The 14346-nt window shown below is 33.5% G+C and overlaps 2 protein-coding genes and 2 long non-coding RNA genes across 8 annotated transcripts in view; 2 read left to right on the top strand and 2 right to left on the bottom strand.

Moving 5' to 3' along the window:
* Positions 1-3455, bottom strand: part of LOC105455983 (circadian locomoter output cycles protein kaput-like) — an 82797-nt gene extending 79342 nt beyond the window's left edge. The window contains exon 1 of the mRNA XM_011699725.1: positions 3113-3455. The gene's annotated coding sequence lies outside the window, so the exon portion shown is untranslated. The remainder of the gene's footprint in view (positions 1-3112) is intronic.
* A 1829-nt stretch (positions 3456-5284) lies between these two features.
* On the bottom strand, positions 5285-12548 carry LOC105455976. 5 transcript variants are annotated; one of them, XR_975193.1, is made up of 5 exons: positions 12218-12548; positions 11277-11436; positions 11066-11173; positions 6843-7054; positions 5285-5492 (listed from the first exon to the last, which is right to left on the bottom strand). It is a non-coding gene; the product is annotated as an uncharacterized LOC105455976 (long non-coding RNA). The 5 variants fall into 5 exon arrangements; XR_975194.1 differs by lacking the exons at positions 11066-11173; positions 11277-11436; positions 12218-12548 and adding exons at positions 7313-7441; positions 8099-8392 and having other exon boundaries at positions 6843-7232; XR_975197.1 differs by lacking the exons at positions 11066-11173; positions 11277-11436; positions 12218-12548 and adding exons at positions 7313-7441; positions 8099-8392 and having other exon boundaries at positions 6979-7232.
* Positions 8695-10186, top strand: LOC105455978. Its single transcript, XR_975198.1, has 3 exons — positions 8695-8777; positions 9257-9417; positions 9989-10186. It is a non-coding gene; the product is annotated as an uncharacterized LOC105455978 (long non-coding RNA).
* Positions 12543-13092, top strand: LOC105455979. The gene is made up of 2 exons (XM_011699719.1): positions 12543-12716; positions 12888-13092. The coding sequence occupies exons 1-2, from the start codon at positions 12601-12603 to the stop codon at positions 13075-13077; spliced, it is 306 nt and encodes a 101-aa protein (XP_011698021.1). The 5' UTR covers positions 12543-12600; the 3' UTR covers positions 13078-13092.
* The last annotated feature ends 1254 nt before the right edge of the window (positions 13093-14346 follow it).

The following is a 14346-nucleotide window of genomic DNA, read 5'->3' as shown; positions in this document are numbered from 1 at the left end:
CGTAATTGCACATTCTCCGCATCTTCAGATCTGAGAGAGACATTTAAGCGTTGCATCCTGTATAGATAATCCGTTATATAGGATCAAACCAGAAAGAATCGGTTCAAGACATAAACATGGAAAGTGCTTCCAATCTCCAATTCAACCTTTTTACAATGTACCAAAACGCCTTACTGTAGGATTGCTCAGTTTTCTCACTATATGCGTTGTTTGTCGAGTTCAAGCTATAGTGTCTGTACTCTGTATTCTATATCGTACACCATTGCTGTCCTTGAATAACTGTGAACAGTTTAAGATACGAAATAGCACTGTTTCGGCTTATATTCGGACATCGTTGAAGCTAAATTTCGTCCGGGCAGTAACGTGATTGACCTAAATGACATGACATTAGGAGCTTAATGTCCCGAAATTAATGTTGCGATCTCACACATGACGTCACAAAATTGCGATTTGTTACACGATCGATCGTTCATGTACATTTTGAATGGATATCTACGTCCGCCGTCTTCTAAATTATTACAGAAACTATTCGTAGAAGGGGATATAGCAGAGTAGAACTTTATCGAGGGCAAATAATTCTGCTAAAGAAAGTGCAGCAAAGTTTACGACGTAACAGCACGGCTCACGGAAATATAGTAATTAATTTTCGATAGCTATAGTTATGTAGCTACTTATAGGTTGAAGTTTAGTTTCATAAAGAGTGCTGAAAAAAGCAACCTCGACTCTACTCTTAATCGATTATCGCTGTATAATAAAACAGTCATATACATATAATAAAATTTTTAAGACAAAATTACAAACTAATCTAGTGTTCTAAAATTCAAAGATCAGATTTGTACGCAAACGTAACGATTAATGAAAAATCATTGCTCTGGAAATCGTGTGTAAAAAAATTGATATTTTCACGCACGTGTGAATAATTCGCTTTAAAAATCGTGCAAGGAAATCACGTAAGGATTGATGTTGCGCGGATAAAAACGTCTAGTTCTCTCGCACAATAGAGTTGACACGATAATCATTTCTATGTTTAGCCCTATGTTTCAGTTTGGCGGAATTAACCTTGGGACACGCAGACAGCTCGCGGTTCCAGTTAATGGCATGATAATGTAAATATAGTTATATGATACAGTTATCGAATATAGTTTTCGGGTTCAAGGCCGGCGCGTTCTGCCTGCTCGCGATCGTCAGACGCGCAGTTTAAATATACATCGAAGCATTGACCACGCTTAGTTAATTCTGATAAATTTAACAACGCTGCTGGAGGGCAATAGCCTGCACGCATGTGAGTGCACAGTAAGCGACTTTAATGATTAACGAGGGTGAACGACATCAGAGGTATGAGATATAAAATCATATTACACGCACAATTAGGAATTAGATAACATTCTACAGATTGGACGTTTTCTTTCACCGTTTCGTAGTAACAAATATCGATTTTTTAAAATTAATATCAAATTTATATTTTCTTATGTACATCTAAAAACAAAGCAGAATTATTTGATGCTATGCTAGTACTGAAAACTATTTTTTTTTTCTTTTTAAGACCAATTCCTTTTATCGGCATTACGTATAAATAGAAATACATTCATTTTTAATCCTTTTCTATATATCTTTAGAACTAAGTCAACGACGAGCAGTATAATTTTCGAAAAAATATTTTACTTAAGGAATAAATAAAATATTAACTTTCGCTATTCCATATGAGTCATTCTCATTCTTTTTCTTTCAACTATTTTGAAATTATAGTTATGTTGCTTTCACTCTTTCTCAAACATTCGTTGCATTAAAAAAACATGTTTATGAGTATGTATGTAATTATCCGCATTATGAAAACTTTTGACAGAAACGCAAGGAATATTTTGTTGGACTCGTCTCTGCGAAACACAAGGAATATTTGTTCGAGACGGTATGCTGACGCAAAGCCAAAGTACCCTGGAGATAAATGCCGTTTATCAGATCACGATAATAAATGAAACAAAGGAATAAAATAAAAATGAGACAGACGCGAATCTCGGGGACGTGGTGACCTCTATCGTCGGCGCGTATATAGGTAATGAAAAATCCAGACAATTAACGTTCTGCTTTATCGGCGGTGCGAGACCCGGGTCAATGACCGCGATGTTGAGGAGCGCCTGACCTATTTATCACGAATGTATGTATCCAGCTTGCGCACACGTGTGCGTGCTACGTATACGTTCTGCCTCCTCTTCATCCCTCCATCTCATCACCTAACATTTCTACTACGATCTTCGAGAATCTCGATGGTTACGTTCGAGATTAGATTTCCGAAATCTACTGCTGTCTTTATATCCAGATCGTCGACCGTACAATTCTCTCTCTTGCTCCGCGAAATTGCGAAATCGTCCTCGCGAAATTTCGGGGAAGGAGAGCGCGAAAACTGCGACTCCTTTCAGTCGTCGCAGTTTCTCGAAACGATCAACCGCGTATTTAACAGTGTCGGATGTATCATCGGCGAATTCGAATCGATGCGAATCTGGTTTGAACCGGACGAGTCCTTGAACGAACAGGTTGCGGCGCCTCGGCGCGAAAGACAATCGGCGGGACGTCGATTCGATCGGGAGTCGACGGTGAGGTCGACGGGAGGGCTGGTTACGCGATCGCCATCGCGCGACGAATCCGTGTGACGCGATAAATCGCTCGTAAAGGCCTACCTCAACCCTCCCCGTCGATCAGCCTTTATCCGGAACGAACAGACCCGCGATCGGATTGATTAACGCCGGGTCGTTAACACCGTGTCTTCCGAAGATAAGGGCCTCGCCGTCTCTCGAGGGCGATGCGCTCTAGGTGTCATTGCCCTTACGAATGACAGCGGGTGTGCGGGGGAACACACACCCGAACGAGCCAGCTCCGCCAATACGAATCACATGACGTCGCGTGACAGTGTAAGTTTCGAGGGCTGAATCGCGAGCGCGAACGGCTCAATATTGCGCGATTTGATAAAACAATGAGAGCGTGGCAAAAGAGAGAGAGAGAGAGAGAGAGAGAGCGAGAGAGAGAAAGAAAGAGCGCAAAAGAAAAAGACGGAGAAAGGAAAAGGAGCTGACTCGTTATGCGGTGTAACGAAAGAAATATTTTACCAAGAGATACGTACTTATGTCACCTCGGACTGGTAGGACTGCCGGTTTGGACGCGCAACGACTATTATCCTGACACGGACAGATATCCCGGGTCGCGGCCGCGCGGCGGGCGATTCCTTTCGTCACGAAACACTGTACATGCTGTCACACCATGGCGCGGCGCGCGCTCATCGCGTTTCGTCGTCAAGACTCGTCCCCCGTCCCCGGTGCTTCTATCGAGCGGCTCGTGCGCGCCCCACGGCACGTACGTACGCAGCGTGTCCACGCAACGGGAGGGAAACGTGCGTTCACGCGACTCCAACCTCGCGCTCGTCGCAGTGGCGGCGCAGTGCCGCCATGTTTTCTGTTGCCGCCGACGTTTATGCCAGCCCGGCCGCTCGGTCGCGTTCGGCCGCGCTCGGCGCCTCCTGGGCGACCCCGCGGCCCCCCTCCACCCCTCGCCCCCCCCCCTTCGTTATACACGCTACGTACGGCGTACACGGGGAACAAACACACTTCGTACCTGCGCTCAACCTGTGTACGTCAATCGCAAAACGCGGAGCGCCGTTCACGCGCGACGATACGTGAAATTTTACGACGCGCCGATCGCTCGGGACTCCCTCATTGGAATCGCGACATCGGTGTGCAACAATGACATTTTACGCGTCAATCGCGCGACTCTTTGCAATGATCTTACGCGAAGATTCAAGATTTCGGACAATCGCGAGAACAATCGCGAGAAATGCGGAACGACACGAATGCTATACTCTTATGACCCGCCGCAGCACGCTCCACGTCTAACTTTACGATTCGAAATCTGCATCGACGAATGACGTTGCGATTCTCGAGATATCGAAATAGCGATATTCTGACTGGCGGCAATTATTCAAAGTAAGAATAATATAGGAGAAATAATAAATATTAAAAATGATGGGAACAATGTTAATTCTTTACCTTCTTCTCTCCCATAATAATTCGCTTTTTATAACATAATTTTCGATATTGAAAATCACATTATTATATATGTGTATATATATATATATATGTATATATATATATATATATATATATATATAATATATAAATGTTGAAAAAATAAAAATCGGAACATATTAATTGTAATGTTGAACAATATTTCAAACTTTTGAAATGTTTAAATCAATGATATAAAATAGAAGTGACATGTAAGAATAAATAATAAAAGATAAATGTGTAAAAAATCAATTCTTAATATGTTAACAACACATTTTGTTTCTGATTTTTATAATTATAGCGGCATTTATCGTCATAAATATTGATGAAACAGCTGCGACATAATATTCGTATATATTACATATGTATACGTTTCTTTTAAAAAAAAGCATTCTTTTCTTATGTGCAAGGATATTTCTTCTTTTTAATATAATTCTATTTCTCTCCATGTTACCGTCTATTTCGATTTATTTCTTCTCACTCTAGTTGCGATATTTGCTGAGAGGGCGGTAATGCATAGAAAATTTTTAAAATTGCAGAAATTTTCGTAAGAGAGATAAAAGTCTTTATGTTGGCAACTATGACGGTCTTCACGAATCTTTCAATTTTTATTACATTATTATCTAAACATTATCTAAACTTTTTTTTTATTTTCTCGAATCTAGAAATAATAATATATTTTTGGAATACTTTTTACATTGTCTTTAGTGATCAATATCTCATAATTATATTATCTACTAACTAGATACAGTAGACATAATTTAAGTATTGTTAAATTGAAATTAATTCAACTTTATGATATTGCATAAATGTCACATAATAATCAACAATCGATCACACTCAATTCAATATTCTTCATTTACTTATCTGACAGATAAAAGTTTATTTTGCGGAATAATTTTTCACATGAAAGAAATGTAAAAACTCGAATTCTTTTGAATGTTATTTAATTAATAATTACTTCTAACTAAAACATTATTCTTTCAATTACACGATTGTCACAACGCAATCATTAGAACGAATATTACTTTATCTTATGTGTTACAGAAATAAATTTCATATAAATTATCTTTATTTAATCTATTATAAATTTATTCTAAATGTAAATATCAATTCATGCATATTATTTATTGGATTATAATATGTATAATGAAATATTGTATAAATATTATTAACAAATAACATATTAAGAAAAGCTTTAATTTTGTTTCATTTCGTGAAAGAAGTTTATATATATATTTTTTCTGTATAAAGAAATTATTATACTACATTATTATTAAAATTCTTATATTTGTATATTTCCAATTTTTGTGTGATAAGCTTTCATTATTTCCTACATGTTCGATTGCTGACATTACAATCTCCTCATGAACATATTGCTGAAGATAGATGGTAGATGACGCTACAAACATTTAAGTTTAAATACTGCTGCACTTGAATCATCTGGAAGATAGAAACTCCGTTGGTATATATAATTCATTGTAGTGCATACATATATTATAAACATATTTTTAATTTATTTTTACATCTTTAATTCTTCCTTTTTATATATTTTAAAGAATAGATAAAATATGTATAAAAATTTAGAAAGAAATTAAAAAATATATAAATAATCACAATACTCAGTTTATTCGTGTTTAGGAAATTATATAATTTTAAATAAAATATTAAAAAAAATAGTATTATTTAATTTTGATAAGAAATTTTTGTGTTTGAAAAACGTTCATAAATTGATTTAAATATTTACTTTTATATTTCTTTGCTTACTAAAACTTTGTTGGAAAACGAATTATATTTAATAACACATATAGTATATACATACACTTAACAATAACAGTAATTAATATTGTAAAAATATTATATTAATATTTTTCAAATTACGATGCAGAAATATAAAACTGTAAAATAACCGATAATAAGCAAGTCGGTACAAATACAAAATTAAAAAAAAATTCTATACAAAGGCGAAGGCATGCCTTCATTTAGGGGTGCGCCCCTAAATTTTTTATAATAAATTTTTTTGTACAGATAAAGAATATCTTCAGCATTTCAGAGAATACATATTGAAAATAATACTAACGAGATACTATTAAAAACCATTAAGCTAGGGCAAATTTTCATCAAAGAGACTCGAGAAATCTGGAGCTAATTAAAGAGTATTGATATTATCGATTATTAATACAAATTTGTGATTGTCAATATAAATATTTAAATAATGCATTTTTAAAATCATTATTTCTTATTATACAAATATTTTATAAATAAGTAAGCATATTTATAATGTTATAATAGCAATGCATATACATTACCACAAAATTACAATTATTTCTTTTATTATTACTATCTTTATGCATAATCTTAAACACAGATAGCAACTATAAAAATGTAGTTTTAAATAAAATTAAATATTAGCAAATTGTAAATAAATATATTTAGTAAATTAAAATGTTAATATTATATTATAGGTTAATTGTTTAACAGCCACGCTAATTTTTATAAGATTTGTTGATCTTTAATAGTATTTTCGTTAGTGAAAATAATAAGATGCATAAATGTTTTATTTCGCAAAGTAAAATGTTAATATTTATATAAAATGATATCGATTATTTGAAAAATGTCTGTTTTCAAAATTCAAATCTACTGTAAAGGCTAACAAGTCTAACACGTGATACAAATAACGATATAATGATAATTATTTTTTCTTTTGTTGCCATCGTGATCATCACGTTACATCCACGTGTAACAGAGGAGAGAGAGAGAGAGAGAGAGAGAGACGGGGAGATGCTTAATTACATAGGAATGCGAATGGAACGAATCCATAAGAAAATCCGCTTAGGTACTTCCATTCCTTCTTCGCGGAATCCTATCGCGAGTTCTTCGTTCGCGACATTCCCGAGGGAGATGAATGCAGAAAGAGACGGCGGATTACCTCGTTCCTTAAGGATCACGTAATTTTGCGACCACAGTAATATCGACGACGTGAAGCCAGTCCAAAGCGATTATTTCTGCATTAATGTATATCGGTAAGTGTAATTTTTTTCAATGGATTCGTCGTGGAAAAAAATAATTCTTTTTTTTCCCCTTTCGTTCGATCGGTCGTCACGCCGATGATTTTCCTCCTACATGCTACTCAACCATTGGCCGCGGTCGCGGCAGGCCTCCGGCACGTGATATTGTGGCAATCTGATTAGAATTGTTAATGTTATTGCGATTGGAGACAAAAAAATGGTGCAACGGTAATGGGCTCGCGCGTGTGTATATACATACGCACGCGGTGCATTCGCTTGTACTTGCATTCGTCCATTTTCTACCTTCGCGTCTACCTCGCTGATCTATCGAGGATCACTCTAAATCTCGCTAAAAGCGCGCCAATAACACTCTTTTTCGTGGACCTGCATATTGTGTAACTTATTAACTAATATAGACTTAAATTGATTTGATCATTTCGTTTGCCTGACTTTATATTATTAAGATATTTCTATCTTTTTAGATACGAGTATTATTACTAAATCACAAACTTGCGCGGTTATTTAAAGAGCGCTTCCTTTAATTCTTACATTTTAAAATATGGTTGACGCCAAAATATAGTAGCAATAATTTTTTGTGTTATATATTATATGTTTTATATTTCATAAAATAATTGTATCTCTAATTTTTTTATATAATCTCATATCACTGGTGAAAGACCTTTCCCTTTTTTCTTTAGTTTTTAAAATTTTATTTGTCCCACAACAATCGCGACAGAGATTATCTCTTTGCACAACCGAAGACGCAATAAGAATGCGTCACAGTCTTTAAATAACCAGGTCGCGGCTGTAAAAGCTCGGGAAATGGGTTACCGGCGTGACCAGAAAGCTCACCGGCTTTTGTGAAAAGGGGTTGGGAGAAATGGACGAAATATGACATAAGCGGCCAAAGAGAGATGTTAAGTCTTCATAAAAACTACCCTTGCCGTCTGGATTAGTTGAATTAGGTTTTAGGATAAAGAATGTCAGCTCCCTTATGATGAAAGATAAAAAAATCATCATAGTGAGAGCAAGATTACTTACCCCTATTATTTTCATAATAAATAATTTATCTACTCAATAATTTTTGCAACTTGTGTTTGATCCCCGAAATTTGTTATAACGTTAATATTTTAAACGATATTAATTTGAGCTAAATCACGTAACTATGTGACATATATGTTAATATTTTAAATAAACAATTTATTACGTTTTATTTTTTTTCATGAAAGTTCATCGATCGTTTATGGACAAATTTTGTCCGATGATGGTAGTTTCCTATAGATTACTATACATTTCTGAATGGATTGTAATAAAAATTTCCTATCCTAACCAATTTATGTCAATTTAGAAGGACAACCTTGATTTCGATATATATATATATATATATATATACACATATATATGTGTACATTAATATTCGCATATGTAGATTTTATATTGCAGCCAATAGAAACAATCCATTTTTTTATAATCGTAAAATGTAGGCGTTAAACATATATATATGTATATATTGGAGATATAATTTTATTATGTTATATATATTGAAGTCTGTTAAAAGAAAAAATATGATCAAGCCTGTCGCAATAAATTACTGGCACGCGCACAACGGCAGAACGATGGCATTATGATGGATGTCGTTAAAACCATATCCTTGTTCTATGTATGATGTGCATAGAAGTTAGGAACTATATCTGACCTTTCTGCGGACATTCTCAACAATGTATAACTCTTACTCCGATTTTCTTTAACAACTATTAATATTAATATTTAGAATTGCTAATGATTAATATTTAGACATTGTTATCATAAGAAAAGCCTATCTAATTTTGTTCTATCATTTTCATTCTCGTTAATCTTCTATAACCTCTATATAATTATATATATTTATTTCTATCATTTTTGAGAAACATAGCATAAATTATAAGTTATAAGTTATATTTTTTTATTTCGCAATAAATTAAAAACATTAAAAAATTCAACTTCACATTTTATAGTTATTTTTTTATGATTTTATAGAGAAAGAAATGTAGAATTTCATATAATGTTAAAATAAATACTGAAATTGATACGTATGTAACAAGTTTTTTGTTTTTTAATCGATATATATCTCGCTATTCCATTCAACAGCTTGTATGTAGCTTCAATTGATAGTAAATGTCGATACGTTTTAAAACTATTTATACGTTTCATCCGTGACAGCTGATACAGCAGTTTGACATCTGGAACGTATATTTGTGATAACATATGATTTCGGAAAATCGCAACGTGCATGGAAAACGCATAATCGCGTAGGAGTGGCGAAATAAATCCCACGAGCTGACATACTAACAGCCAGATAAAAATCTAGCCTTGCATCGCAGGTGTGGTCTGCAGAATAATTTTTATAGCTTAACGTCGCGTTGCGATACGACTAATGACGACTTATCGGCCAGTTCTCGTTCATTATGGAAAATCGAGTCTGAAATTGCATACCGCGAATTAATGGGCTCGAAGATACATTATCTCTTAGCACGATGTTTTATACATCTCGCGAGAAACTAGTGGACAACAAGTAATTGACAAGCGGAAAAGCGCGGCGAAGTGTATAATACATACTGATTTCAATATTATAAATCTATCAATAAAAATTGTTCTTAATCACTTGAAAATTTTGCTCAGTTTACATTATTTTCATAACTTAATCCGTAAAAGAAAAAAGAATCCTTTTATAGCGGTAATTAACGACGCTAATTGACTATACGAACAGCATAGCTTTGCTGTAAAGTTTAAGGAAGGGAAATTTTCTGGGTCGATAGACTTCTACTTTGCCGTTATGAGTCAGATAAATGCAGGCGTATGGCGAAGTAATCGACCTTAGATTAGCCTCGTCGGGAGGCTGTTACTTTTCCGCTATACGCGAGATTATTCAATTCTGCTTTTACGGTGTTTCAGAAGTAGGAAGTGTAGTGACGCAATGTTACCCGCCCTTGTTCTACATTGTCTTTATGTCACCGGTGGCTGTTCGCCTCGCAAAAACAATGCCCGAGATATTCGGTACAGAGAATGATTTCATTTTTCAGCGTTGTTCTCGCATGCTCTCGTTCTTTAACTATCATGCAATGACATGAACGAATATCACCGGTGATTATCAAGCGACACGGAAAACAGGTTCAGCACACAGAGCGATTTACAACAAAACCAATCTAATTAATATAATGCTATCAATAAAATATTTATCGCGCGAAGATAATATAGACATTTTAAATATTTAACACACTATTGTCATTATAACATATTTGTTAATTAGAGATACGAAGCGGATTGTCAATCGGAAAATAAATGGTTTTTAATGAAAATTCGATTGAGACCTGCTTTAATAGATCGTACAATACAGATATTCCAAAAAAGAAATTTTATTGAATAATTTTATGAATAAGAGTTTATTATAAAATACAAACTAAATTAGCCTCTCTGCTTTACATAGTTCAATTATTTAAAAAAACAATGAATTTGAATACAATTACATCTTTTTCTAGATCTGATTCATGCGATCTGGCCATTGACATCAATTCTCTATTAATAGATGATAGTAGTTTAAGATACACGTGCATCAAAGTGTAAAGGTGACGATTTAGATCACGCGGAGAATTCTAAACGCCCACACTCGCGATCCGTGCAGGCGATCCTTGATTCTTCAATTAATAATTAATCAAGCTACCGGTTAATCATAAACATTTAGATATATAGATTTCTTCCTACGCATGTGAGAGTGTACGAGACTAATAATGGTGTACGTTATAGAGACCAAGGCCTTTGTACGGCGCGTGCATAATTTTTTAACGCACGTAAGCACGACCATTTAACACGCTCGTATAACGAATAGACCAGAGACAGTACATGGTCAATTACATTACCCTGTTACTGAACGGACGGCTCACTCGATATTTTGGTTAAATCGGGCACCGGCAGACGGCCCAAATCTTAAATCTTAATTGTTACAATTTTATACAATTTCGAAAGTACACTCGCCTTGAATATACGTTGTACGTTTCAGAGAATTTCATGATTCGATGATTCACACATTGTCCTTAAAGTCGTACCACGATTACCGAAACTGAATATCTCGCGGCGTGGCTTCTGCATTTTTGTAAAAAATGAATTTTTCAGTATATTTCTATATTTTAAGAAAATATGAATTGTATGTTTAAAAAATATTTGATTTGCGAAGCGCCCTACTGACATGACACTGATTTACTGTGTAATTCCTTAATTATCCTGTTACTTTTGATAGACCGCGTCTCTCTAAATATGCGATGAAAGGCATGTAAATTAATAGAGCGACAAAATCGCGCAGACAACGTGCATATCCAGCACTTCGGAATGCTTGATTAAATATCTCGCTGCAATTAACATATTTAATTATGCGCGCTATCCTGTGTCCATTTTCGATAGTATAATCTTTACATTCCATGAATAATGTTCTTGTGCAAATGTAATCAATTTGATGAAATTTATCACAATTATGAAGTCAATATATAAATAATATACAAAATATTCTAGACCATTTTTCTCTACAAATTCTTTGAACAGTGTACAGTAAATGTTTCCTTAAAAAATCGAGGTGTTTATATAAAAAAAACAACAGACCAATAGTTTTTTAATTATAATAAATTAAGAATAAAAAGTTTTTGGGGGAAATAAGTTTCAAAAATACAAATAAATATTAAAAATCTTATTCTTTACTGAATTTCAGTATTTTCAGTCATTGTACGAATAGTATTTAATATTAAACAATATTTAAGAATGAATTAAAATTAAAAAATAAAAATTACGTGTCAATAATGATCTTGCTAGAGAAAATTTCAAATTTCAAATTATTCAAAGAATTTATAGTTATAGTATATTAAGTATAAGTAATTTATCAAAATGATAATACTTTTTTATGATGGCTGTGTGTCAATTAATATTGTGCAAAGATCTGCATCATAAAGTGATATAAGTATTATGTCTGCTTGCCCTTCATAACCATAAGTTTTGAGCTGATTAGGATATCATTTGATCGTAATGATTACCTAAGTAATAGCTAGCGTGCAGTAACTGTCTGACTAACAGATCTAACCGTGAGTGATTTCGTTATACGAGTGCATAATATAATACAGACAGTTATTAGCTTACAATTACCTGCATATCGATAGATACACAACACGTGGCGGCAATTTTTGTAAATTATAATTCTTTTATTTTGTGACTGGATATTTTTCACGTGGTATGTGATTTTGCCATTCAACTTATTTACGTGGTATTTCAATATTGCATTATATTACAACAACCACAGATTTCTGTATAGCATAGATCGCTAGCTCTGAGAAATAAAGTGAAGCCAAATAACTCAGGAGAGGGGGTAGTAGTCATCTTTACCCAGTAGCCAATAGGTTACATTCCAAAACGTCCAAATTTTAACCAATATTATTAAATGTACACTAACACTACTTCATAAAGCACTGTATGTGATTATCGGATAAATATGGCGTCTGGCTTCAACACAACTGGTAACAAACGGTAGCATGTTAGCGATCTATTCTATAGAAATCTGTGATTACAACTTCTATGTCATTACGATAGAAAACGAAGAATGTTGTGCGAATAAAACTGCGAGTAATCTAAGAAGGTACATTTATAAGTAAGTTATAAACGTATTGTTATTATAATATAATAATTTCTTATTCACACACACAGAAAATGCTTAACTTGTAATATCTTTTAATGGCTTTCGTTAGTCTCCTTCATAGTATTGCTAAATATATATTGTATAAGCAAATAGATAAACGTTCAGGATATGCATTCTCTTCAGGTGTTCTAGCACGGATGTAGATATGGAAAGTGCGAGTCAAGGACGTAATTCATTTAGAAAAGATTGCATCTTTTCTCTATTTTGTGGCAATTATTTCATGGTAAATCGTCACCATATTTTTGGCAGCTCACACAATAATAGATATTTATATTTAATTAATGATTCGTATCATTTATGTATTATTCAATAATACAACAATGAAATATATACATAAATAATAATAACTTATTCGAAATTGCAAAATATTTTTTTTACATTTATAAGTAGATGCAAAGAATGTAACATAAAATTCTGTGTATGATTAACTATAATATATGATTATATAATAATTAATAAAATATGATAGAAATATAGAAATGTTAACAAAACTGCACAAAAAACAATTAAGCAAATTGAATTAAATGCTCATTATTAACTAGACATACATTAAGCCTTGGTATTTTTTAGGCTATTTAAATCATTGAATCTAAATTAGACAAAGCAAATAAAATCGCGGGAATGTAATATTCATGGTATAACCAAGTATAACATTATACTAATTCCAATGTTCATGCGTCGCTAAACGAAAAGTACGTTTAATCCTTTTTTAAAATAGCGGACCCGTCAGACCGGTACAATGATAAATGGATAATTTCAAGCATGTTCTTTTGATTAAATAACGGATTGCTTTAATTATTTTGTGAACAAACTTCACATTCAATCAACATTTTTGTATATAACTATAATAGTTACATGTAAAAAATACGTTATTTTATTTATAAGTTAACATTTACAAGCTAACGCACTAGAAACGTAATTTGTCAGTAGCGATTAAAGAATCATTAATCTTTTTAAAGTAACGCCAAGGTTCTCCACGGTAAGCATAAAAAAATAATTGCAACTCCACGCAATAATTAATTCCTACAGTAATTTGATAGGCGTGTTCTCAAACGCTGATATAACGATTCTGCAGGCGATAACGATCCTGCTCGATTGACAAGTCTGATAAGTCTTCATATATATGTTATATTACCTCGCAAAAATCTTATATTGTTGCGCATATGTTACATTCTAACGGAATCTTGTCAATACGTCGTCTTGTCTGTGTTATGTATGTTACGTATCAACTTTTTTCAAGTTTTAAAGTTAAGTTACTAAAAATACTGAATAAAATGTATAAGTTAATTTAAATTTTATTAGGAACTACCTATTTTATTTGGATTTGTCAACAATACCGAAATATATTACAGAAATAGATCTCATGTGTCCTTCGGACGTTGCGCAATTGCACTTTTTGTTGCAGGTTTTGCAGAAAAAATGTACGATATGGTTGAATGATTATCGATTGCTTGTTATGTACAACTGTAAATTGGACGTTTCTTATTTTTACACAAGAAATATTTTCCTGATATGGACTTTAATAAGAAAATCGAAATGTATAAATTTATTTTTGGTATTTTGTATCCGAAAGCTCAACAGA

This window comes from Wasmannia auropunctata, unplaced genomic scaffold, assembly GCF_000956235.1.
Source record: "Wasmannia auropunctata unplaced genomic scaffold, wasmannia.A_1.0 LD335828.1, whole genome shotgun sequence".
Classification (NCBI taxonomy): Eukaryota; Metazoa; Arthropoda; class Insecta; order Hymenoptera; family Formicidae; genus Wasmannia; species Wasmannia auropunctata.
Note: the sequence above shows the minus strand (reverse complement) of the source record. Positions and strands in the feature narration are given on the sequence as shown.

Bases quoted from the DNA above. Each gene is read 5' to 3' on its own strand.
- LOC105455979 (XM_011699719.1), top strand. From the start codon at position 12,601: ATGTTAGCGATCTATTCTATAGAAATCTGTGATTACAACTTCTATGTC. The intron at 12,717-12,887 runs GTAAGTTATAAA...CATTCTCTTCAG, and splicing joins CTAAGAAGGTACATTTATAA to GTGTTCTAGCACGGATGTAG.